The sequence below is a fragment of the Sceloporus occidentalis genome, unplaced genomic scaffold, assembly GCF_023333645.1.
Source record: "Sceloporus occidentalis isolate IW3139 unplaced genomic scaffold, rSceOcc1.0.p SCAF_6, whole genome shotgun sequence".
Lineage (NCBI taxonomy): Eukaryota > Metazoa > Chordata > Lepidosauria > Squamata > Phrynosomatidae > Sceloporus > Sceloporus occidentalis.
Genome location: NW_028316986.1, coordinates 14,970,472 through 14,995,657, shown reverse-complemented (window position 1 = coordinate 14,995,657; position 25,186 = coordinate 14,970,472). Strand labels below are relative to the sequence as shown.

General features: G+C 40.6%; 2 protein-coding genes across 6 annotated transcripts in view; one reads left to right on the top strand and one right to left on the bottom strand.

Moving 5' to 3' along the window:
- The first annotated feature begins 549 nt into the window (after positions 1 to 549).
- ERLEC1 (endoplasmic reticulum lectin 1) lies at positions 550 to 23,711 on the top strand. 5 transcript variants are annotated; one of them, XM_089528922.1, is made up of 15 exons: positions 1,515 to 3,695; positions 5,048 to 5,090; positions 5,228 to 5,332; positions 7,313 to 7,393; positions 9,260 to 9,337; positions 9,498 to 9,561; positions 11,146 to 11,186; positions 11,357 to 11,466; positions 13,616 to 13,745; positions 16,028 to 16,189; positions 17,872 to 17,931; positions 18,110 to 18,234; positions 20,074 to 20,151; positions 21,014 to 21,089; positions 22,814 to 23,711. In XM_089528922.1, the coding sequence occupies exons 1-15, from the start codon at positions 3,499 to 3,501 to the stop codon at positions 22,883 to 22,885; spliced, it is 1,422 nt and encodes a 473-aa protein (XP_089385048.1). In that variant the 5' UTR covers positions 1,515 to 3,498; the 3' UTR covers positions 22,886 to 23,711. The 5 variants fall into 5 exon arrangements, with proteins under 5 accessions (XP_089385046.1, XP_089385050.1, XP_089385048.1 ...); XM_089528919.1 differs by having other exon boundaries at positions 1,517 to 3,695; positions 11,357 to 11,580; XM_089528921.1 differs by having other exon boundaries at positions 1,518 to 3,647; positions 11,357 to 11,580.
- Positions 9,397 to 25,186, bottom strand: part of GPR75 (G protein-coupled receptor 75) — a 41,840-nt gene continuing 26,050 nt past the window's right edge. Inside the window, exon 2 of the transcript XR_016281651.1 lies at positions 9,397 to 9,646. The gene's annotated coding sequence lies outside the window, so the exon portion shown is untranslated. The remainder of the gene's footprint in view (positions 9,647 to 25,186) is intronic.

Sequence of the window (25,186 nt, the reverse complement as noted above, 5' to 3'; positions counted from 1 at the left end):
TTCTTTATTTTGATTTTTGTTCAGTGAGAGATAAGAGCTCTCTGGCTGAGAATTCTCAATGGACCCCTGTTTGAACTGCGAATCCCAGAACGCAGCAGGAGGCAGCCAGAGCAGTTACACTGGAATAGCAGAGCTATAATGAGAGTGTAGTGCAGTCATCTAGACCAACTGTGCTCTTTTAAGGGATTTAATACGGTCTCAGACTGGATTGTTTCCGCAGTGTGTTTTGGACCTTCAAGAACTTCTCCAGTGTAACATCTGCTGGATGTTGACCATAGAGTTGCGCCGGAGGACCTAGAGGTTCCTAGAGAAGCATCCTTTCTAGGAATCTCCAGGTTCTCCATTCCAGAAAGTGGCCATAGAGTTGCACAGAAGGACCTAGAGTTTCCTAGAGAGGAACCTATTAATCAAAGTCGCGAGTGTGGAAGGCCGACTTCAGATGAACTTTGGACTTCATCTCCCAGAGTTCTTAGCCGTTGGGCGAAGCGGCAGGGCCTTGTGGGAGTTGAAGTCCTGAGATTGCTCAGGGGGCAGGAAGTGACGTCACGGCCTTCCCCTCCGGAAGCAGACGTGGCCGGCTCCTGTGAGGTTGCGGGGCGGGCGCTTGGCCTCCCGGCCGGGCTTCCAGAGCGAGGATGAGGCGGCGCTGGCGGCAGGAGACGGAGGAGGCGCCGGCGGTGGCGCTGGGGCGGCGGCCGGAGGGGCGGCCGGGGGGCCTGGCGCTGCTGCTGGTGGCGCTGCTGTGGGGCCTGTGGGAGGCGCGGGCGGCGGAGGGCGCGGGAGGCCGGTCGCTCCCGCAGTTCAGCGACGACGTCCCCTTCCGAGTCACTTGGCCCGGGAGCGAGCTCAGCCTGGTGGGTCCGAAGGGAAGGGAAGGGAAGGGCAGGGCAGGGCAGGCTGGGAGAGAGAATGCCGTTTGAGACCCTTTAGCTGCCAGCCATTGAGCCTCCTCTGCCAGAGAGCATCCCAGGGCACTCAGCAGGGCAGCTAAAGCGCTCTCAGAGTGGATCATTCCTCAGTGCAGATGCAGGTGGCTTGTGGCCAACAGTGTTTGCTGGGATTTCCTCTCCGGCGGAAGAACCCACTCAAAACAGTGGCTGCTCTTGTGGCTGGAGTCCATCGTTCTTGGTGGGCTTTCTGTGCTCTGAGGCCACGTTCTGGAAGAATTTACCCTGGCATGTCACTCCATCTTCAGCCTCAAAGCAGCCTTGGCCTTCCTCATCTTCAAGCAGAACAAGTTCAAGCGGCGGGGCTCTCAAAGGCACAGCATTGCTGCCATTTGTTCAAAATACCAACAAGGGACAGTCGGCATTTGCGACATTCAAGGTTGACAGCCGGGAAGCAGCTCGTTGTTGCTGTTGTTGTTTTAAACAACAAGAGGAAGTCTCTATTCAGAGACACTGCTGTGTTAGTCTGGGATATCAGCATGCAAAGGGATTTTTAGCACTTCTGAGACTAAGGGGCGAAACAGCTGGCCTGGCAGCATTTAGACGAATGCATGCCTCAAAGCTGCCATGAAGCCGCCCGCCCAACAAAATGGCAGCGCAGCGTTTGGACGCCACACGCCGCCGCAGTAGCCCCGAAAAGCTGCAGCTGTGGCAGAAAACCTGCTTTTTCCCAGCTCAAAAAGTTGTCGCTTTCTGGGGGTGTGGCATGCATTTGCCGCAGCCTCAACCCAGCAATCAAAGGGACGGAGTGACAGGGCTCCTTCGGGGCAGTCTGTTTTACCCCTGACTGTGCAAAATAAGTTGCAGCATAAGCTTTTGTAGACTTTATGTAGTTGCTCCAATGCATGGTCTATGAAAGCTTATGCAACAACTCCTTTCTCAATTAAAGGTGACACAAGGTCTCTTTGCCTTGCTGGTAACAAGTTCTTCCTAAATTAAAGTTGCCAGATTGAAAACTGGAGAGGTCTCCATTACTTTTAATGGCTGTGTAAAAAGGGGGATTTGAGGAGATGCTTGTCACAACCGGGTAACAAGGAACATTTCCTGAAATTCCCTCTTCTGTGCAACCATTAAAGGTACAGGACTTGCTATTTTATGTTGCACAAATAAATAAATGCTCTTGCTGTGACTTGAAATATTTTCCCCCTAAGATACCTTTGCTATAATACCTTAAATAGAGACACTGCATGCAAAGATAGTGTATTCCCAGGCCATGTTGAAGGATGGGCAGGAGGTGATAGTTTTGGCTTCCTTTCCTTTCAAGCAGTTAAGCAACAGCATACCGAATAAGGTGGCCTTTTAGTATGGCCCAGCAAGATTGTTCTTACAGAAAAGGGTTGCCATCAGTTAGAACAAGAAGACAGCGCACATAACTCAGCATCTGTCATAGAGACCTATGTTACCTCTGGACAGGGAAGACTGGTTTAGCTATGAACCAAGAGCAGGAATTTGCAGAAAGTTGATTATTGTCTCCTAGTGAAAGTCAGTCTCTGAGGAACAAGGCATTGTGATTCTTGTTCAGGTTGCTCATCTGGATTTACTAGTTGTCTTCTTAAGCAATCCCGAGTTTGTACTCTCACTTAACAGAGATCATTTTTTGTGGGTTTTTCGGTTTATGTGGCCATGTCCTAGAAGAGTTTATTCCTGACGTTTCGCCAGCAGCTGTGATGGGCATCTTCAGAGAATTCGGGCCACACAGCCCGAAAACCCCACAAAAACTATTGATGCCGGCCATGAAAACCTTTGACTTCACATCATTTACATTGTAAAAGAGATCTTTGATGTTGACAGGTTCATGCTTTGTAAACTTATAAAGTAAATGAACCACAGGATTTTGCAAAGTAGAAAAAGTTGAGCTGTTCACTGTTGACTGATAAAAATTAAAAGAGGGGGAGGATAAATGGAATATTTCTGAATCCCAAAATTATAAATGCAGTGAGCTGTTAGTAGCCTTGTGCAAAGGATTGCCACCATGAAGGTGGAGGCTTAAAATATCTCTTGTCAAAACCAATCACAGCTTGAACATAGCGTGAAAATACAATCCATGAATTTTACAGAATGTGGATGGCAAACCTCCTCTGAACAAATCTTGCCAACAAAATCCATGATAGATTTGCGTTAGGGTTGCCATAAGTCAGAAACTACTTGAAGGCACACCATCACAGTAGTACTTGATAAAGTAAACAGGCTGTGTAGCTGTGAGAAGAAAAACAGGTGTGTTGGGGAAGGGGCTGTTATATTTAATTAGAACAATACATTTGTAAGATTATCTAGAGATAAACCACATTAATGCAAATAATAGGGACAGCAATTTCAAACTGACTAAAATTAACAAAAATGTCATGTAACTATTACATGTAGAAGTGCCATACTGGGACTTTTTTCTCTGTCTGCCATAGTGGCTGTTGCCTCATATTTTAGCTGATTTGTCTTGAAACCTTTTTTTTTAATCAAGACAGCAGCATTTTAGACAATCTGTGTGACAGGCCCATTTAGATGCCATGTGAAGCTTGAATTTCTGTATGTCGCTGGGAATTAAGTGCCCCTCCAGATGCTGAAAGTTGAAGTCCAGCAGCATCTAGAGGGCTGCATGATTCCCATCCCTGCTATATATCTTTCTCAACAGTTGAATCCTTCAAGAACAGTGTCCATTCTACTTGTTTATGCCACGGCAGAGAATGAAAAGAAAAGGAAATGCAGGTTGAATCTCCCTTCTACGGAATTCCGAAATACTCCAAAATTGTCCATGTGGGTGGCTGAGATAGTGATACCTTTGGTTTCTCATGGTTCAGTGTACACAGACTTTGTTTCATGCAGAAAGATATTTAATATATTCTGTATGACATTACTTTCAGGCTTTGTGAATAAGGTTTATACAAAACATAAATGGATATCATGTTTAGACTTCGATCCAATCAAGGTAGCCCATTATGTATATGCACATATCCCTATATCTGATATCCAAAGCACTTCTGGTCCCAAGCATTTCGGATGAAGGATACTCAGCCTATAGTTAAAATGGGGAGAATGTTCTGGGGCTAGAGAGAACATTCAGAAATATGAAGTCTCCAGAATGTGGCACTGGGGCAGTTCTGGATGTTCACATCTCAGGTTGTATATCGTTGTGAGCCAGTGAATGAACAGTTGTGCTTAGGTCTGAACCATAAAAGGTTGTGCTTGTTCTACCTTTTGTTGTTGCTGTCTACCTTCAAATCATTTCCAACTTGCGGTAACCCTAAGACAAACATAGCATGGGGTTTCTGAGGCTGAGAATGTGTGACTCACCCAAGGTCACCCGGTGGGTTTCCATGGCTGAGCGGGAAATCAAACTCTGATCTCCAGATTTGTAGTCCAGCCCTCAAACCACTACACCAGACTGGCTCTCTTTGCTTGCTTTATCTTGATCAAAATGAGAAGAATACAAATTAGAAAAAGATTCTTGAAGGTCAACAGTATTGTATGGTGGAGCCTTGTTATACGCTGGGGTTTGGTTCCAAGATCCCCCGTGGATAACAAAATCCGTGTATGCTCAAGTCCCATTAAATATAATGACATAGCAAAATGGCCTCCCTTATAAAAAATGGAAAATCAAGGTAAATTTATACATTTTTTGAACATTTTCAAACCCGTGGATGCTTGAATCTGTGTATAAAAAATCCGTGTATAAGAAGGGCCAACTGTATAGCCCACCAGTAGCTATTCAATCAATAATATTGTTTGATTTGCCATTTTTTGCCAATATAAAAGGGGAGGACTGGTATTGATGAATGGTATTGAGAGCCACTAAGGTTTGAGTGTTGGACTGTGACTCGGGAGATCAGGGTTTGATACCCAGCTTGGCCATGAAAACCCAATGGGTGATCTTGGGCAAGTCACACCCAGGAAGGCAATCGCAAACCTTCTCTGAACAAATCTTGCCAAGAAAACCCCATGATAGGGTTGCCATAATTCAGAAATGACTTGAAGGCACACAGCAAAAAACAAAACAAAAGATGGATTAATTAGGGTTACTGTTCTTAAAGTTTAAGTAATATTTGTAGTTTATCATAGAGTCAAGAGGCTATTTTCTGTTTTTCATTTCCCGACACTATGTTGCTCAGTGGACAACTTGATAAACCAGTAGAGCAAGCTGCAGCTTCAAAAGTAGGTTCAGTGCTATGAAAATATTATTTCAGTAATGAGCCAACAGATATATTTTATACTATCTGTCATCATAATTTTATTTTTAAATTTTGTTTACATCCAAGTAAAACCTGTGTGCTTTCTTCATCCTTTTTTAGCCTACTGCTGGAGTTTTGTACAAAGAAGATCATTATGTCATCATGACAACAGCAGATAAAGAAAAATACAAGTGCATTCTTCCAGTATTAGCTAATGGAGATGAGGCAAGTGGTCTCTTTATTGGAGCAACAGATCTCCAGCAAGTGTTTGTATATAAAACTTACTAATCTACTTTACAGTAAAATGTTTATAATGCACAGAATACACTAAATCAATTTTAGCAGCTGTGAGTGGTGTCATGAGAAGCATATAACTGTGTGCATGATTTCCAAAGAATGTTTCATTTTTAGTCCCCTTTGGAACAGTTTGGATAAGCTGATCTTGGGTGTGCTATTTTGGAACCAAGATCAGAGTAAAGAGATGCTTTGGCGATTCAGTTGTGTTAAGCCAAAGATGTCTTCCAGAGATATTACTTAAAGAAGAAACATAAATACAAAACATTCTTAAACATTTTGGTTTTGAATAAATTCTCAAGTCTTCAGATGGGAGCCATTAAGATTTTGCCTGGACTTCTCTTTTTAAGATTAACATGGTGAGACCTAGATTGATAACAACAACAACTCACTGGTCTTTGCCAGCATAGGCAGTAAGGATGATGGAACATATAGTCCTATAGTGCTGACAAGCCAAACATCACTTACTCCTGTTCCAGTCAGGTCTAAGCTTGAATCATCTGAAAAGGGGAAAATGTTTATTTAAAGGGAGGGTTTCAATGTATCATTTGCATTCCTCTGTTGACTTGATATATTGGTTTATTGGATGTTACACCGATGTTTATATCTTACCAGCTGGCTGTATGAAATATGTTTGCCAACTTGGTAGGAGGAAATGATGTGATTTTGTAAACTGTCCAGAGCAGATATCCTGTTAAGCAGGATTAAAATGAGATCATGCCTGCACTTTTTGAAAGGTGCTAGAATGTTGGGTTCATGTGTATTTGGAACACTTGAATATCTGCTTTATTATCTTCTAAGTATCTAAGATATGAGTGGTTGACATTTTTTTTCACAAAAAACTTACCTAGAACGTAGGGGTGAAGAAAGTAATGGTTTTTGGTGGGTTAATTTTAAAGTGGTTTGTAATAAATTTCTAACATATATTATTAAATATGTTTATATTTTAAATTTTGTTTGTTCTTGTTTTGTGTACTTCATTGCAAAAAGTATTTCTAGTATCCTCTGCAGTATAAAATAAACTAGGGTTGCTCCAGAAGCAAAATGCTAATAAATTAAAATACTTTTGTGGGTGTGGATACATATATATGGTTCTACGCAGGACTGCAAGAAAGACAAAAAGAGATAAAAGTGCACACAACTAATGCATGCATTCAGAATATCTGTTTAGAGTTACGCATGGGGATTGTGCTAACTCAGTACAATTTTTGGAGTAGAAAATCCAGTTTGTGGAGCGTGCACCTACATGAGGAGGGAATACAGTATGGCTTTCAGTATCAGTTGCTGAACAGTGCTGTTCCCCTTAGATCCTTGTGGGTTTCTTCCCAAGGCATATTGTTGGCCCCTGTGGGAAGTTACTGTAATGTCTAGGAATGGTGGGAGAAACCTCAGCACGTGGGATTTGGGGACATGTACTTCTTGTCTAACCAATGTTAAAACCAATCAAGGAAACTGTTCTATCTAATTTTTTTACTATGTCTTTCAATAATGATGTTTTTACGCATGTTTTAAGAAGCCTAATAAAATGAATAAAGCCACCCCTTTTGTAAAAAAGACATTTTGCATCCTGAAGCAGTAAAATATATAGCAATCCCCACCCACCCACCCCAAGATGCATTACTACTTAAACCCAGCCATGGGTGGTTTTTTGTTTGTTTGTTGTTTTGTTTCTGGTAAGCAAGGCAAGGAGTATCACAAACTTCTTTACTAATCCCTGGCAGGAAAAATGCAAAAGTAGTGAGTGAATTAAATAACTAACAAATTTGCTGCTCTTTTTTTTTTAACCCAAGGCCTACTGCCTAAAGCGGCCACTTCATTCTACCTCATGGTATGTCTGGCCCTGTTTGTAAAGTACTACAATGTTCTGTGTTCCTTCAAGGCATTACTGACACCTGATTCTTTGTGTTTTAGGAGGAAGAAAAAGATTACAAGGGACCTAGCCCTGCAGAATTGTTGGAACCTCTATTTAAACAAAGCAGCTGTTCTTACAGGGTATGTCTGGTTTGGCTTGGTTTAACACCACAGGGCCCAGATTCTAATATCTATATCAGTAACTGAGATAAAATGATGTAAAATAAATAAGCAACCTAGAACTGTACATTTATTTCCTGTGAACCTTCCCCGTGTTAATGTTTAGTCTTGTCTGTGTTTTTCAGGAAAGTTGGTGGGTGTGAATTGAATTAAACCTTGGACAAAAATTTGGCTTTAAAAATTTAAAGATTTTTAAATCACTCAAAGTTCTGGCTGACATATCTTGAGTAGGTACGCTACAGTGAAGAAAATTCACCACACAGAACGTTAGCATTTGTGCTTTGTAGTTGAAAGGGCACTGTTTCATGAGGCACCCACCTATTTAGCCCAGGGTACTGGTGGGTGTGTTAAGAAGCTGCTATGTGTTTCTTCTTAACTCAGGGACCCAAGACTGTATACTTTAGTGAATTCTAAAGATACTCAAAATGTTTGCCTCTTAAGCAGCAAGTCTGTGATTTCATGATGCAGCCACATCTTTCCCCCTCTCCTTTTTTAGTAATAACAGAACTGTTTAACATGCCTTCAAGCTTCAAGGAAGGGCTTAGAGTATCTAAGTATCTAAATATGTAACTTCTTACAAGTCCATGTTGTTGAGCTGTCCCTTTTCATTAGACTAGCTTTGTGCAAAATTAATAGCCAAGCATTTTCAGAAAGCATGCCATCACACAGCTTCTTTTCACATTTGTCCTTCATACAAGATCTGTAATACAGAAGTTGTTTCTGCAAACAAATACCAGTACCAAAACTTACATGGATACAATGGTCCTACAGCGGGGTGGGCAACTATATGGGACATAGGGGCCAGTCCCACCTGCAGGCCACATCCTCACAGAAGTGTGCCAAAATATTACATTCCCTTGTTTTACTCTCCAAAATGTCAACAGTAAGTGAAATTGCATCACCTCCTGTTGCTGTTTTAGAAGGGGAAAAGAGAAAAGAAAACATTTAGATGAGTTGGGGGTGGGTTCCATGGTTATGCCTATTTGGGGGATTTTGGAAGATTTTCAGACAATTATCACCTGAAAATGGCATCTAAAACAATGGAGGGGGGGACTGGTACCATGGCTGTGGATCACAGATGTGGGGTCTGAAGGTTGCGTTTTTCCCTGCCCTATAATGTATAGGAGAAGTTGAGGGTTGGCTTCCATCTCTGCATGTTCCACAGGATGTGCTGAGGATGTTAAATAAACTGCACTAATCTGATGGTGCAGTTGTTGATTTTGAAAGTGACACATTTCATTTACAGTTGGCCCTCCACATTTGCAGCTTTGACTTTTGCAAATTTGATTATTTACAGTTTTGATTAATATGTTCTTCCTAGTAATCTCTATGTTCTCCAGCACAACTCTGCCAGAAGTTAATCATAGAGTTGTGCTGGAGAACTTAGATGTTTCTAGAGAAGACGCGTTTAGGTCCTCCAGAATGATTCTGTGATCAGGTTCTGGCAGATGTTGACCATAAAATTGCACTGACGGACATGGAGATTGTTTGAGTGGTGTCCTCTTAGATAAAAAGAATAGTGCTTTTTTATTTGCCGTTTTTCCACATTCACAATCAACCCAGCAAAAACGGAGGGACCACTGTATAAAGCAGCTTCTTTTTTAAAAAAAATTAATGTAATAACAATTTTTATTAATGTATCAAGGGGGGATGGCATCACATGTTAATATATGAGGTTTGAGACTTCAGATAAGTGGAAAATCCCTTCGCTTTCTAGCTTGTAGAAAGCAGTTTGCATGATAGTAGTTGAACTCTGGCTGCAGCTTTTCTTTTTCTGAAAATACTTCTTGACTAAGTTTGTTAATACAGTTTTTTTTTAAAAAATAGATTGAATCATATTGGACTTATGAAGTCTGTCACGGAAAACATATTCGTCAGTATCATGAAGAGAAAGAAACTGGACAGGTATGTAACATTAATGCTTTTTATTTTCAAGATAAAAATAATTGTTAAAACGTTTTGTACATAAATGTGTTTGGTTTCTTTTGCCCTATTGACATAACAAAGATGAAGTATTGGAAAAGGAGTGGTGGCTTTGAAACAAATATATCTTTCTTCTTTGTAGAAAATCAATATTCAAGAATACTATCTTGGAAATATGCTACGGAAGAGTGCGCTGCTTGATCCAGGTTTGTTGCTGTCATCTGAATGAACAGAAGAATTAACTTTGCATCTAATTTGTTAAGAAAGATAAATAGCAACAATGGATTCAACCTGTGGAGATAAAAATATTCCTGTTTAGGAGCATTTATTTCCAGTCCAGGAAGATTTAAATGTTATTGAGCATCTTTTCCTTCATTCCATCATACATTGTCACTACTTTATTCCTCTGTTCTCCACTTGCAGAAAGTTGGGTAACTTACCTTGTACAGAAGCAAAATGCTGTTTCAATACAAACTATAAGTAATTTTTCAATTGGTTTTCATGTGTGTGTTAGCTAGCTCGGGGCACTTCAATGCAAGTGTCAAATATATATTCAACCTACACACAACTGGGTGAGTGAATTAGATGCAGATACCTACTCATCAGCATCCTCTTTACACTGGGCGTTTGTTTATTCAGTTTTTATTAATGTTGTTGTTGTTTGCCTTCAAGTCATTTCTGACTTATGGCAACCCTAAGGTGAATCTATCATGGACTTTTCTTGGTAAGATTTGTTCAAAGGAAGTTTGTCATTGCCTTCCCCTGAAGCTCAGAGCATATGACATCCCCAAGCTCACCCAGTGGTTTTCATGGGTGAGCTGGGAATTGAACCCAGGTCTCAAGAGTTGTAATCCAACACTCAAACCACTATATCACACTGCTTCTCTTATTTATTAATAAATACATCATAAACAAAATCTCTTTTGATAGATGTTTGAATAGAGCCTATACCAACAGGCCCTATATGTCCAGTGGTAAGACCTCAGATTTAGGGACTTGAGATACAACCACCATAACTCCCTCAGCCAGTGGGGCCACAAACCAGGAGATTCTGGGAATTATCCCAAAAGTTACTTTTCCAAGCTATAAGTTTGATGTGTGATCTTAAGTCCCCTCAGTGGGGCATTTATGTAAGGCAAGCTGGGTGCCTCTGAAAAGGAAAACTGCATTTTACTTGCCCCAACAGAGACGTTTTTATACTGCCTTCTAAGGCCAAGGGTTCTCAAGAAAAACATTTTAAATGGTTCAAAAGAAAAACAAGAAAACATACAGTAAAAGAGCAGAATCAAACATGTAAAATAACAGCAGCTGCCAACACTATAAAATAAAAAGAGGAATCTGATCATTTAGAAGCTGACCAAAACTTCCAGATTTTAAAGCCTCTTTTCTGTGTATTTGAACAGTACTTAGCACTTCTGACACTGCTTTGCTTTGATAAACAGATCCCTTGTCCCATTTTCCTCCAACTAGTGGGAAGGATGTTGCTCAGGAAAGGGTGAAATACAAACTTATCCATGCACACACTCTTTTAATCTCCATTTTTTCCCTGAAAAATACCCATGTTCACATTTAAGCTGTATGGTATACTAAGGTTGTATAGTTATTCAAAGGAATGTGTTGCCTATGTTTGGCTGTGTTACATATCTCAGTGCATTATGGTTTTATACCAAGAGAGAGATGTGAGAAGATTTTTCCCCCCAAAGTTCAATCTGTCTCCTGTTTAGAAGCCAACTTTAAGAAATACTAATAAGCATAATTTAATTTTTCTACTGCTTTATAATATTTTCCAGAGCAAGAAGAGAAGGAAGATGAAAAAGACAGTATAAAAGAGGTAAGTGGAGAAAAGGTTGTCCTTTTCCAAATCCTAGCGGATACCAAGTTAATGTGAAAAGACGTTGGGGCATTTAAGCAAAAGTGGGGCTTACCTAGAAGCATACTGTTATGTAGCAATTCCCAAATTAATGTTTCTGCTTTTTTCTGTCCTTTGTTTTATCCATCTAGATACCTACGAAAAATATAGAAGGGCAGATGACACCATACTACTCCATAGGGATGGGAAATGGCACACCTTGTAGCTTGAGACAAAACTTGCCCAGATCAAGTTCAGTGATGTATGTCTGCCATCCCGAAGCAAAGCATGAAATCCTGTCAGTGGCTGAAGTCACCACATGTGAATATGAAGTAGTTGTTTTGACTCCCCTGCTGTGCAGCCATCCTAAATACAGGTAGAGTTTTCTATCTGTAAGTTAAGCTTCTTAAAGGGAGGTTGAAGGTTAGCATCCCTGCCATGGGGTGGCTGCAGAAATTGACATCCCTGTGTCAGGTTCTTTCCCTTTTCCTTGCAATATGTAGGAAAAATTATGGGTAGTGATAGTAGTCACTTGGTGTGTTTCCTGCCTCCACTCCACATCACAGATATTTGCGCTCTACACAGTGTGGTGACATCATGAAGCAGAGAAGTAATCCAACATAGAGATGTAAAATGGCTCCCCCCCCCCCAGAAATGTTGAAGTCATGAGGGGGGAAAACATCATTTTTTCCCTGAAAAACATGGGAATGGGGGGGGGGGGGGGGGAGAATTGGAACACATGTGGTGTTAGTACCTTTTAAAGAATGGAAATCATTGTTACTTTAGGAACGTAAGATGTATATAACTTGGTTTGCCACAAAAATATAATGTTTCATTGATTATAGCTATAGTTTATTCAGAAAGTAATTACAAATTGAATTTACGTTTTAAAATGTTATTGTTACAAATGGGGGGGTACAAAGTTCTGAACTCTCGAACTATAAGGAATCCCTTTGGTTGCCCCCCCCCCCCTCTGTTTATGAGGAACAGGCAAGAAAGAAAGAAAGCATAAAGGGAGGAGTTTCTGAAATTTCCTCCTTTTATTCCAGGCTTTGGCATCTCTAATCCTCCAGGAACAAGGGGAAAGGATGAGAATTTGAGGAAAGAATGCTGTTGGAGGGAAACCTTTGTTTGGCATAATGTATCATTCTGCTCTGAGAAGCTTAACATTTCAGAATCTGCAGCATTAGTTAAAACCAAAATAATATCTGGGTCTGTATTAAAAGTAGTATTGGATTAAAGTTGCTAGCAACTTTTAAAAACTATACAAATATATTATAGAGATACAGATTATTTGAAAAAAAATGTTTTTGTGGACACTAGACAAAAACAAAACCATAACCAAGTTAAGAGAAGTTGTTCATGAACAGATTCTCTTTCCTTCTTCTTATTTATTTATTTATTTATTGGCAAAGTAATTTGAGTTTCACACACCATGATGACTGGATCTAAAATGGGAAAATAAATCTAATATATTTTCTTAATCCAGTTGAGGTAAATTCCTCCTGGACACAACATTGAGGTTCTGTTTTTATGACATGTGAAATAATGGTAGTAGACAGCAGGGAAGAGGCACATTTATCCCCACATCCACCCCACTTTAGCTGTTCTTCATCCAGTACCTTCAGAAAGGATGAAGAAAGAATAGAGTTAAACTGCTTTCTGATCTAAGCATTCCAATATATAAGAAGCATTATCTTGAGATACAGAGATACATTTACATTATGATTAACTATTTCAATCAGAAGTGGAAGTGATAGCTGATGAGTGTCCATGTTTTGTGGGTGGATTAATACAGTAGTTTAGAGTCACTGCAATACTCATCCCAACGATCTGCAAAGTGTGCCATATTTTCCTCTGTTCAGCACTGAAGTTTCTGATAATCAAGTGCTCCCTGTAAACATCACAGCACCCGTAGAGAATTGGATCAGGTCCACTGGGTGTGACTAGAGAGAGGCCACTATATTCCACTGTCATGATAAAGATGGTTCCAATACATTTTAGCTTCCTGTAAAATTGCACCCCTGGGCTGTGATTTGGAAAATGAAATTCATACATGGTACTAAAATTTTCCACTATGGAAATGAACAGAATTTTTAAGGTGTCACAGACCTCTCCCTTTCTACAGACAATGGTAAAAACCCTACACACTTGCAGGCTTGCACATTAAATTTCATCTCCCCCTGAATTCAATGGATGAATTTAAGGAAACTTCTCTGCCAACTTTAGCTGAGTTGGGTATTGTATACCACAGCCAAAGCTTAGAAAAGTTCCCTTTTTGGACTGTGTCTCCTGGAATCTCCTTGTGAGCATATGATCATACTGGCTGTGCAGAATCTGGGAGTTACAACTTTTAAAAAAAATCTAGCTCTTATATTAAAAGCACCGTGTCAATATTTTTGTTTCCACAGGTTTAGAGCTTCCCCTGTGAATGACATATTCTGCCAGTCATTGCCAGGATCTCCACTTAAACCCCATAACCTTGAACAGTTAGAGCAACAGCAAGAAATGATGAAGATGCCTTTTAGGAGAGCCAAGGAGGTAAGAACCTGCTAGTGCAGCACTGATGACACAGACATGAAATACAAATTATGACTGAAAAACTGCAGCTGTTGATGGTGATTTCAACCACTGGATTCAAATTAGAGAAGAAGAGATTTCAGCTAAAGATTATGAAGAACTTCCTGATTGTAAGAGTTGAATGAACAGCCTCAGAGGGTGAAGGCCTCTCCTTTACTGGAAGTCTTTAAACAGAGGCTGGCTAGCCATCATGTTAGGGATGCTTTAGTTGCCGATTTAGGCTAGATGACATTAGGATTCCTTCCTACTGTACAGTTCTATGATTCTGCGAAAGCATGTGTTCTATCACTGAACATTGGTTACTCTATTTTCTCTCCAAGTTTTGGGCATTAGGAATGCCTTCTAGCAACCTGCTCTTCTGCTGGACAGTGTAAGCATAATTTGTCTTCTCTGGGGAGGAGGGTAAGCCACCTCCCTCTACAGATCACCCAATTCAGACATGATTATCTTAAATCTCAGTTTAGGACATGAGGTTTTCCTCCTACTAAAGATGTTAAGTTAGTATATTAAAGCTAAGGTGGTTGTGTGATGTCCAGTTAGTACTCTTGCGGACAGCCACGATATATATACATTATATACACTCCTGTATATATACATTACATATACTGATGCCACAGTGGTTAAATGCTGGTACTGCAGCCACAAGGTTGTGAGTTTGATCCCAGGGCTCCAAGATTGACTCAGCCTTCCATCCTTTCATAGGTCAGTAAAATGAGTACCTAGCTTGGTGGGGGCAATTGGCTTACAGATTGTAAACCGCTAAGTGAGTGCTGAGTTCACTACTAAACGATACAGAAATGTAATAGAAATGTAAATGCTATTGCTATTGGTATACATTAAATCTTATTTTAGAAATATAGGCGGGATACAGACGGGCAAAAAGGGGTGTATTCATGACGTCATGAAGGTAGAGCCTTCAGACGGGCCTTACCTGAATGCCGCCATGAACACGCCCCCCGCACGCCCCAAGCGGGAAGAGGCGGCATTAAAAAGGTGCTGCTTTTCTCCGCTTCTTTTCCGTTTGATGCGCAGCTGCGCAGCTCCGTCTGTAAGCTGCTGCACCGGTACGTCACAATTGCTACGCCGCTAATTTAAGTTGCCCATTTAAAAGCTCCGAGTCAGCTGCGTCGCATAATGAGTCGGGGTCCTGGAACATGCGCAGTTTGCAGTCAGGCTTTAATTGCAGCGTCAGCTGCCATGCAGGTGTGGAAGCTGCAGCACAGCTGCAGCGCATTTTAAGACTCCTAACCCTAACCCTAACCCTAGAGCAACATGTACGCATGCGCTGCTTGGAAAGTTTGGACTTTAAAGTGAGCCCCTACACACATTCCTGTGCCATTTTCACCTAACAATGAAAACCCCAAAACTGTAAATATTTACATATGTACAAGGGAGGTGATGGGGGATGGCAGGGGGACAGCGGTGGCAGCGGCGACAGCTGTGGCTGTGCATTGCAGATTCAGCAGGAGCACGGGGACCAAAGGAGAGGAGGCATCCATGATGCTGGTGACACTGGCAAAGTGCAAGCGGACAAGGATGCCAACACCAGCTGATCACCAGCTGGCAGGAGACCACCATTGTTCTTGGGCAGAGCGGGGGGGAAAGTTTTAAAGGGGCTTGGGCACTTTAAATGTGCCCATAGGCTTTCTGCCGCCGCTGCTGAGTGCTGCAGCTGCGCATCCGCCAGCCGGCAAAGGAAAAAAAAAAGCCCCGTTTTTGGCCGCCCGTGAGGAAGCTGCCTCTCTCTTTGCAGCGTCCTCCGAGGCGGCGGTTTGGAAACTGCGGGTCAGAAACGGCCCCAGCTGAGGCGTCTTCACTGCCCCCCATGTGGAAGCCCCATCTCCTGAGCCACGCCCCCGGGGCGGGCGGTCTAGAGGCTCCATATTCAGCAGAATACACCTCCAAGACGTCTTCCCCTGCCCGTCTGTATCCCGCCATAATATCTACCTCATGACCATTTAGACTCACTTATAGAGTGTTCTTGTTTTCTCCTCATCCCTGCGTGTGTCATAATCTCTGAACTGAGGACCACATTACAGGTTCTAATGCAATAAATCAGTTATTTTTTTTAATGTGACATATTACTTATTTGCTTCTTTTTCTTTTCTTTTTTCTTTTTCTTTGCTTTTTTTTTTTCTAGCTGAAACACAATTTCAGGGCTATATGTTTGGGATTGGTTCAAATCTAATGTGTGCAGTTAATAAATTTATCATATCCAAACATGAGCATGTTTTAAATTTCAGGAAGAAATTAATTCAGCAAAAGAAGAAAAATTTTCCTCCTTCCACAAGCCAGTTGCTGTTGGAACACCCCAGTTGTTAACAGTTGGAACAACACACATCTCCAAACTGACTGACGATCAGCTCATAAAAGAGTTCCTTAGTGGATCTTACTGCTTCCATGGGGTGAGAAATATCCCTTGTGCACTGAATCCTCCTTCCTACACATACTTGTGTATATTTTGTTGCTGTGCCATGAGCTGGTTTGTATAAAATCCAGTTGAATTTTCAAGAGATCTCTGTTCCAAAGTTGACTTTATTTGATTCTAGAATAAGTGTAAGCTTTAGAAAATAACACTTTTGGGAATCACAAAAGGTTTCCCATGGCATGTTCCACTCACATACAAGCTGCTCTATAAACTTCTGAGTCAATGTAGAGGTTTAGGGAAATAGAAGGTAGGGAGTCTGAAAGAGGCAATGCATATACCTAGAGAGTTTCCATTTAAACTACTTTTATTCATAATTCAGAATATGATTTTCAACTTTGAGATGGAATTGGAAGAGTTTGTCTTCTGGAAAGAAAACTTGTGTGTGGGTATGCACACATAGACATAGATAAAGAAAGTAATGGGGGAAGGGTTAAAGATGTCAGTAAGATCTAGAAGCTAAAGCAACGTTGCTTACATTTTATGCTTTTTCATTACCCAAACCATTTCAAAGCAACTATATTCTACATTACTGCCTGTCAAAAACAGAAATTTCATTCCAGAAAGTAGCATACATCTAAGTAGCATAAGGTGAATAACCAACTTAAATGTATGGCACAGTTCCACGAAATGCAGATAAACTAAACTTGAGTGATTACATAATGATCTGGTTTTCTCTGTGTTGGATCAACTATATTTGAGTTGTGCCATTTCAGAGTGGTAGCAACAACATTTCTCCGTACTCATTAATTCTCTCCCTATAGAAAGCCAACATGCCAGCAAAAGGCTAGTCTACAATCTTGTTCCTTGATATGCTAGCTTTCTGTGTGTATTGATTTTTGTTCTGTTTGTACGGAGCAGCAGTCTACCATGTGAACCTCTTCTGACAATCAGAACACCTACAGACACAGATACAGGTTAACCATCTCTTGTGAAAGTTAGAACACAGATTAACGTCATACAATCATTGAGCCGTCATAAAGAAGCAGTTTCATTTTACAAAATATAATTCAGTTTCATTGAGCATGTTAATACTTTTCAAAAAGCCATTAGTCCCCTATTACCATATAGATGTATTTGGAAGGGGTCTGGTTAATAACCTAAATCACCTGGTGAACTTGCAGTGTGCATCTTATTATTGGTAGTGGTTATTGGTAGTCACCCTGGAACTCAATGGAGTTATGTCCTTGTGAGATGTGAGTAATTAAGCAAAGGTAGAACCCTGACATAAATTTGTCAGTCTTAATGTTTTTCCATTACTTTGAATAAGTCATTACTCATTTGTTTGTATTTTGAAATATTTTTAAAACCTCCAAAAGCTAATTTATATACTGTACATTATAGCATAATATGTACATTTGTTTTATACGTTCCCGGCCGTGTTATGTTTTGGTGAGGTAAATAGAATGGGATCTGTAAAACATGAGAGGTCTAGTCTGACCCCTGGAAATACCTCTTTAATCCTCCCTTTAATCTCAAAGACGTTAGCAAACACTGGGATCTGATTTGCTCTCTGAACTTCCTCCACAGAGCCTAACATGCAGGGCTAGTCATGTAACTCCAGTATTTGTTTAATTTTAATGAAATCTTAAGGATACACTGAATGCAGTACTGAACAAAAACCATTTTCCTGAATTTCATGTTCCTTCTTGGCTTTTGTAGGGTGTTGGCTGGTGGAGGTATGAATTCTGCTATGGCAAATATGTACATCAGTATCACAAGGTACGTGACAACAGCAGTTGAAAGATTCTGCTACTAAATGGTGACATGATGCTTTTTCTTTTTCTGCATAAGAAAGCTTTTGAAAACAAGGCTGTTGGGTTGAACAAATTTAGAATCTAGTCTTATATCAGGTCAGGTCAGTTCCTAAATTAACAGTGTCTTAAAATTTTATTTTTAGGATAAAGAAAATGGCAAAACAACTATAGTTGTGGGCACATGGAACAAGGAGGAACACCTTGAGTGGGCACAAAAAAATGTGGCTAGAACATATCACCTCAAAGATGATGGCCTGCAGACGGTGAAGTATGTTTGAGTTGATTTTTTAGGTAAAGCTCTGAAGAGAGGGAATTTGCCATTTTGCTATTGCACTTATCTTAAAGTCAATTTGCATCCATATTGTTTTTACCCTACACTGTTTGACCTGACTCTGGAAGCTCAAAATAGAATTATAGAATTTTAGGATTAGAAAGGACCACATGGGCCATCTAATCTATCAGATATTCATAGACTCATAGAATCGTAGAGTTGGAAGAGACCACAAGGGCCATCCAGTCCAACCCCCTGCCATGCAGGAAATCCAAATCAAAGCATCCCCGACAGATGGCCATCCAGCCTCTGCTTAAAGACCTCCAAAGAAGGAGACTCCACTACACTTTGAGGAGTTTGTTCCACTGTCGAACAGCCCTTACTGTCAGGAAGTTCCTCCTAATGTTGAGATGGAGTCTCTTTTCCTGGAGCTTGCATCCATTGTTCCTGGTCCTGTTCTCTGGAGCAGCAGAAAACAAGCTTGTTCCCTCCTCGATGTGACACCCCTTCAAATATTTAAACAGGGCTATCATGTCACTTCTTAATCTTCTTTTCTCCAGGCTAAACATCCCCAGCTCCCTAAGTCATTCTTCATAGGACATGGTTTCCAGACCCTTAACCATTTTAGTCGCCCTCCTTTGGACACACTCCAGTTTCTCAATGTCCTTTTTGAATTGTGGTGCCCAGAACTGGACTCAATATTCCAGGTGGGGCTTGACCAAAGCCGAATACAGTGGCACTATTCAGGTCATTTTGAATTTTGATCCTGTCCTCTGGAGTATTAGCTATTCATCCTAATTTGGTGTCATCTGCAAATTTGATAAGTATGCTTGGCCCTGCTATCTATTACATACTCAAATTTCAGATTAATGAGATCTACAAAGATTGCATGACAAGTGCAGGACAGTGTTACGCCAAATTTCTTTGGGTTCCTTAGAAAAAGTGAGATAGTATCTCCTGTTCAAATTAACTGACTTCCTTAACTCACATACACATGAAAATAAATCAAAACAGGGCTATATACCAAGTGGCAACTTCACAGTGTGTCTGTTACTACTCAGTGTCTGCAGTTCCCTGCCAAACAGGGAAGTGAACCTTCCTGTTCCCTTTCTCTGGATTAGTAGTTGGTGCAGAAATGTGGCAAAATTTCTATCACAAGCAACAAGAAAAATGAATGGTTCTCCTAAAAAGCCTCCTTTTATAGTTTTTTGTGGGTTTTTCAGGCTATGTGGCCATGTTCTAGAAGAGTTTCTTTCTGATGTTTCACCGGCATCTGTGGCTGGCATCTTCAGACAATGCCAATGCTGGCAGATGCTGGCGAAACATTAGGAAGAAACTTTTCTAGAACATGGCCACATAGCCTGAAAAACCCACAAAAAACTATAGATGCCAGCTATGAAAGCCTTCAGCCTCCTTTTAAATGGGTTACAGCTACTACTGCTTAACATTTTTTTATTTTAATTCCCATTTCAAAAGCAGAAGAGAATTTCAACTCACTTCTGAGTTGATTTGTTGTTGTTTGGGGCATTTGGGGTAGTTTGTCAAAGAGCCTTAGGGCATGAAACTGGGCCACAGATTGCATCTGAAAGCAACAGGAATTTCCAAGCTCCAAAGCAGAACCAAATTGCAGAGCATGGTCTTATTCTTTATTTGTTCACAAATATTATTTTTTCAGAGGTTTTTATGTGAAATTCAGTACTGGCTGTAATCTGGTTTGTGTGCTTTCTAATAGTTCTAGAGATGATCAGGGTGAGGAGCTGCATCTCTTGTTGCTTCATATGTGAGTTATGAAAGTTTTCAGCTTCAAGTAACTCTATTTTGGAAATCCCTGAACAGAATGGTGTCACACTACTACGGAAATGGAGATGTTTGTGATTTAACTGACAGACCTCGACAGGTGACAGTGAAATTGAAGTGAGTTTTGTTCCTTGAAATTACTCTGTTTTGGATGGGTTTGTTTACATCATTCCTACTCTGAGTAGCAGTCTGTGGACCAGTGCTGGTCTGCAAGCCATCGCCTTGCCAATCTGTGATGAATTTCCTGGAAAGGGTGGGGGATAGTTGTAACCAGTGAGCCCAAATATGGGGCCAATCCCTGGCACATTAGGTGAAAATGCTGGTTCTCTACATCAGGAACTCTGAGACGCACTGCTTTGGATAGTCTGCCCCAACAAAAGGTTCTTATAATACACCTCATTTTGCTTCTAAGGAATGACATGACCAGATTTTTGTTGATCACTGGGCCCAGTTGAAAGAAGTTTAACTATTACTTAATACTTGCATGTGTTCCACAACAACTTGTGCCACAGAATAATCCATATAACCCCAGCTCTCAAGAACACTTTTACCAGTTAGTTTTCAGTCTGCTTCTCAAGGAGCTTATTCTCTCTGGGCACAGTCATAGGCATGGACTTGTCTCTGGATTTTCATACAGTAATCTAGCATCTTTTTGTATGGTGGTGTATATAGTTATCTCTGCTTTGACTCTCTGGAAGGAAGACATTTTAGGACATTTCAGTTTGTGTCTTTGTGTCCACATTGCTTATTTCACGGTATGGCAATCCAGACTGACGTCTTTCTGTATCAATGTACTGATGCTTAAAATACCCTGTATAAAAAGCTAGGCAAGGATATCTTGCACCAACTATTTGAACATCATCAGGATTATGTCTGAGGCAAATGCGTAAAACACCTTGAGGCTAGGTGTTGCCTGTTAAAAAAAAGAACCATTCTTTTGCATCTAAGATACTTGCTAAAAGCCACTTCTGTTTTTAAGGTGCAAGGAATCTGATTCTCCTCACGCTGTAACTGTTTATATGTTGGAACCTCACTCCTGTCAGTATATCCTTGGGGTATGTATTTGTCAACTTGATATAAGAAGACTGGTCCCTAGAAATAATGTTTCTCATGAAAAATGCATTTTGCTTACATAAAACATGTAAATTAAGATGCAGAACATTCAGTTTTTTGTCAGTCTTGAGATTGGCATGTTACTGTATACTAAAGCTTTTATTTCTTTACTCAGTTTTCCACTGAGCATCTTTTTAAAATGCGCAGGAGACAGGAAAGAAATGGATGATGTGATATAAGACCTACTGTTTTCCAAGACATTTTATTTATAGAGTTAATGGTGATACAATAATAGCTCACATTTAATCTAAAAGCTTGTTAATACTATTTGAGATGCTCTTCAAAGAGAGTGTTCAGAGGCAGACATGAGGTAGTCTTTGAACTACTTTGAGTATTAAAATCATTTGAGTCCAGCTAAAAGCCTATCAATTTAGAATGCTTCTTTTACCTTACATGATAATAAGAACATTAGAGGTTGGATGGAACTTTCGTGTTCAAATTTTTATCAGGTCAGGTTTAAAACATGAGCTCTTTCTAATGTTAGAATGAATGAAAAGTCTGTTGATGGGAATAATCTCTTCTCAGAAACTTAGTCTCTGCTTAGCCCACACTGTGACAGAATGAAAAGGGTAGCCTAAGGTTTAAAGCAAAAAAAGTTGTTTTCCATCTTAGTGTTAAGAACCCTGGGCACAACCCAGCTGAAATCTATGCAGTCCCTTGTTGTTGATTTAAATGTGGAAGAAGTAAATAGATTAGAGGGAGTTCAGGTCTCAGCTTCTGTCTGGTTGTATTTGTGATTGTATTGATTTTTATGAAAGTCACGACAGTCCCTCTTTCTTTCACTGTCTAAATTATCCAAATGCTTCACAGCTCTGGTGAAGGAAGGAGAACAAGGAAAAGAGTATTTTGAAAGACACGCTTGTGATTAGCAGAGCTTCCCAAAAGACTTTGGATATGTCTGTCCATTATTCTTCTTTACATTGTATAGTAGCTTATAGTGTGTGTGCAGAAGGCAACCTTTAATTTTGCAAAATCCTAAGGAGTTCTGTCTAAAGGAGTGGCCTCCCCAATAAAATCCCTGTACATTAAGGGAGAGGCCTAAATTTTTGGTGGTGGTGAGCTTTTGTTCTCACTACAACTCTGTCCCAATGGCACCTATTTCTTCAATGCAGAGGTGGCATTTGGGGACTAGGGCTCCCTGAAGGCATGTGAGGGAGTGCACCCTTCTAAGAAAATGAAACTCACTCCATTCTCCTCCATTTTAATTGTTTCTTTGATTTTGATGTGCCTATTTTGGGAATGATTAAATCCAAATTCAGCCCTTTGTTTTATATTTTGATTGTTAGCGGCATATAATATGGTGTAATATTTTGTAAAAATGTAAATGGAGAGCCAGTGTGGTGTAGTGGTTTGAGTAATGGACCTGGACTCCAGGAGATGGTTTAAATGGTATAATTGGAGTAAATATATACAGTGTATAAGTTCAGGAAACGTTTGCATTATTTTCTAAGTGTTAAATGAGAATTTATAAGTACCAGACGTTCCTTCATAGACTTTTATGCTACGTGATTTATAGAGACCTTCTGTAAGGGTATATTACCCTACATTTTCCTTTTAGTTAATCTTTTGTCCCATTCAGTCATAGTCATACATCTTACAGTATGATGATCATTGTGACTGCAGTTAAGAGACAGATCACCTGCTAATGCATATTTTTCCTATTCAGGTGGAATCACCAGTTATCTGTAAAATTTTGGATACAGCAGATGAATCTGGACTACTCTCAGTACCCAGTTAGTAGTGCAAGGATTTCACTTAGTTCAGAGCCCTGAAAGCTGAAGTGGAAACTATGCTTTGGCTTCTCCTCATGAACCAACGGTGAAAAGAGATGCTGAGCCAAGAAAGAACTCACCAGCAGACCCGTCTAAAAAGCAACGAGCTATCATGAACTCCTTTGTGAATATTATATGTATATAAGAGGCTATTGATAAACTTTTAAAAATTAAAAAAAAAGTACTCTAAACTTTTGCACTTGCCCACGTAACACGAGGAAGAGTTTCTGTTTCCTTAGGGGTTGCATCATCTGCTTGATTTGAGTGATTCAGTTCTGACTCTTAAGAGGATGCAGAATGGAACTGAAACCATCTTCTACTACCTACAGTATTTTGGTAACAACAGTAAAGGACAATCTATGCTTGTTGGAGCACATTCTGTTATTGAAAGTCCTGACCTTCTAGCCTGACTGTGCACAGGAGTTTCTCTCAACCGGTTCTAAATTTTAGTATATGCCAACAAACCTTCACTTGGCAAAAGAGCATACACTCTACACCTCGCACACACTTCTAAAGTAGGAAACAGACAGAGCTTGGAGAAGTTTTTCTGAAGTGCAACTCCCAGAATTCTCCAGGCAGCATGCTAGATTTTGGGAGTTGTTCTCTAAAATAGTAGCTTTCTCCAAGCTCTCCCCCAAATTTCCAGGCAAGTGCAGTCCTCCATTATGGGGAAATGTAAATCTGCCCAAAGAAGACTCAGCATCTCTGTACATGCAGTGACCTGCATAACACCCATCTGGCCCACGCTTGTCTGCCTACCTGCCTTCTTGTCTGTCCTCAGGCAGTTGCTTTTCCCTTTCCCCTCCAGATCTCACTTTTGTCTCACAACTCATGTATGAAAGCAACATCTCTGTTATAAATTTCATTTTGATATCGGTGAGGAATCAAGCATTGCTGTAAAGTACCAACATTGAATAGCATTGTTGTGGCAGTAAATACTATTCACTACGCACTACTTCAGCTTTTGAGAAACCCATGAACTTCCTGCTGTCTGCAGACAATTGTGCAACCAGTTCTGATGGCCACAGAAACTTTCCACTTCCTGCTCAGTGAGGCATCTCTCAGTAACCACTCGCTTTGGGAGATTATTCAACAGAAAGCAAAAGAAAATTCTCCAAAAGGAATCAAAGCAAAGGTGAGGATGGGGCTTTGGAATTTCCATGGCTGAATAGGACAAGAGAACATCCCATGGATTTCTTCAGATGGAATCCAAAATCTTTTCCCAGCTCAGTAATTCTAGCGGTGGAATGAGCCTTGAATTTATTTTCAGACATTCTTGCCACACTCTTTAGCACAGCAGAATTGGAGGATTAACTCTGTAATGAGGGTAGAGGACAGAGAATGACAAGAATCAGGCAGTCCAGTCACACAACCTAAATCTGAATTTAAGTGTGTCCAGAGGGGGAGCGACCAAAATGGTGAAAGGTCTGGAAACCACGATGTATGAGGAATATTGGAAGGGATGTCATATTGAGGATGGAGGAAGTTTTCTGCTGCCATAGAGACTAGGACATGAACCAACAGATTGAAACGTACAGGAAAAGAGATTCCACCTAACATTAGAAAGAATTTCCTGATGGTAAACTGTTCAATAGTGGAATATGCTGCCTCAGATTGTAGTGGATACTCCTCCTCTGGAGGTTTTCAAACAGGCTGGATGGCCACCTGTTGAGGGTGCTTTGATTGTATATTCCTGCATGGCAGGGGATTGGATCGGATGGCCTATGTGGTATCTTCCAACTCTGATTCTATGAATCAGGTTCCCTGGATTACAAACCACAAAAACCTAGAAATCCTCTCTCATGGAGTCAGACCATTTGTCCGTTTAGCCCAAGACTAATTTCTGTCTTGCCAGGGTTTTAGACAGCATTTTTTCATATCCCTACCTGGATATCTGGTGTTGTGGGGGGTCTCCCAGCCTAGTACTAAGGAGGCTTGATCTTGCTTTAGCTCCAGAAATCAGGTAACATCCTCTGTTTTCAGGGTGGTATGATGAGCTTCATACTTGCAGGGGCATTTATTTAACTTGAGGACAAACTCTTGCACCAGTGACTGTTACATTCTTTGAGCAGTATACACTGTACCCCCCTTCTCTTTTGGCAAAAGGTAGGTCAATTCAGAGATTAAACATAAGTCTTTTTGAGATATCACTTCAGCTTTTTGAGATATCACTTCATCAGTGCTCATTTAAGCAAGTGGTGTAATTGAGTGCTGGACTATGACTGTTTCTCAAATGGTGGGGTGAAGTACAAAACCTGAAAGGGCTG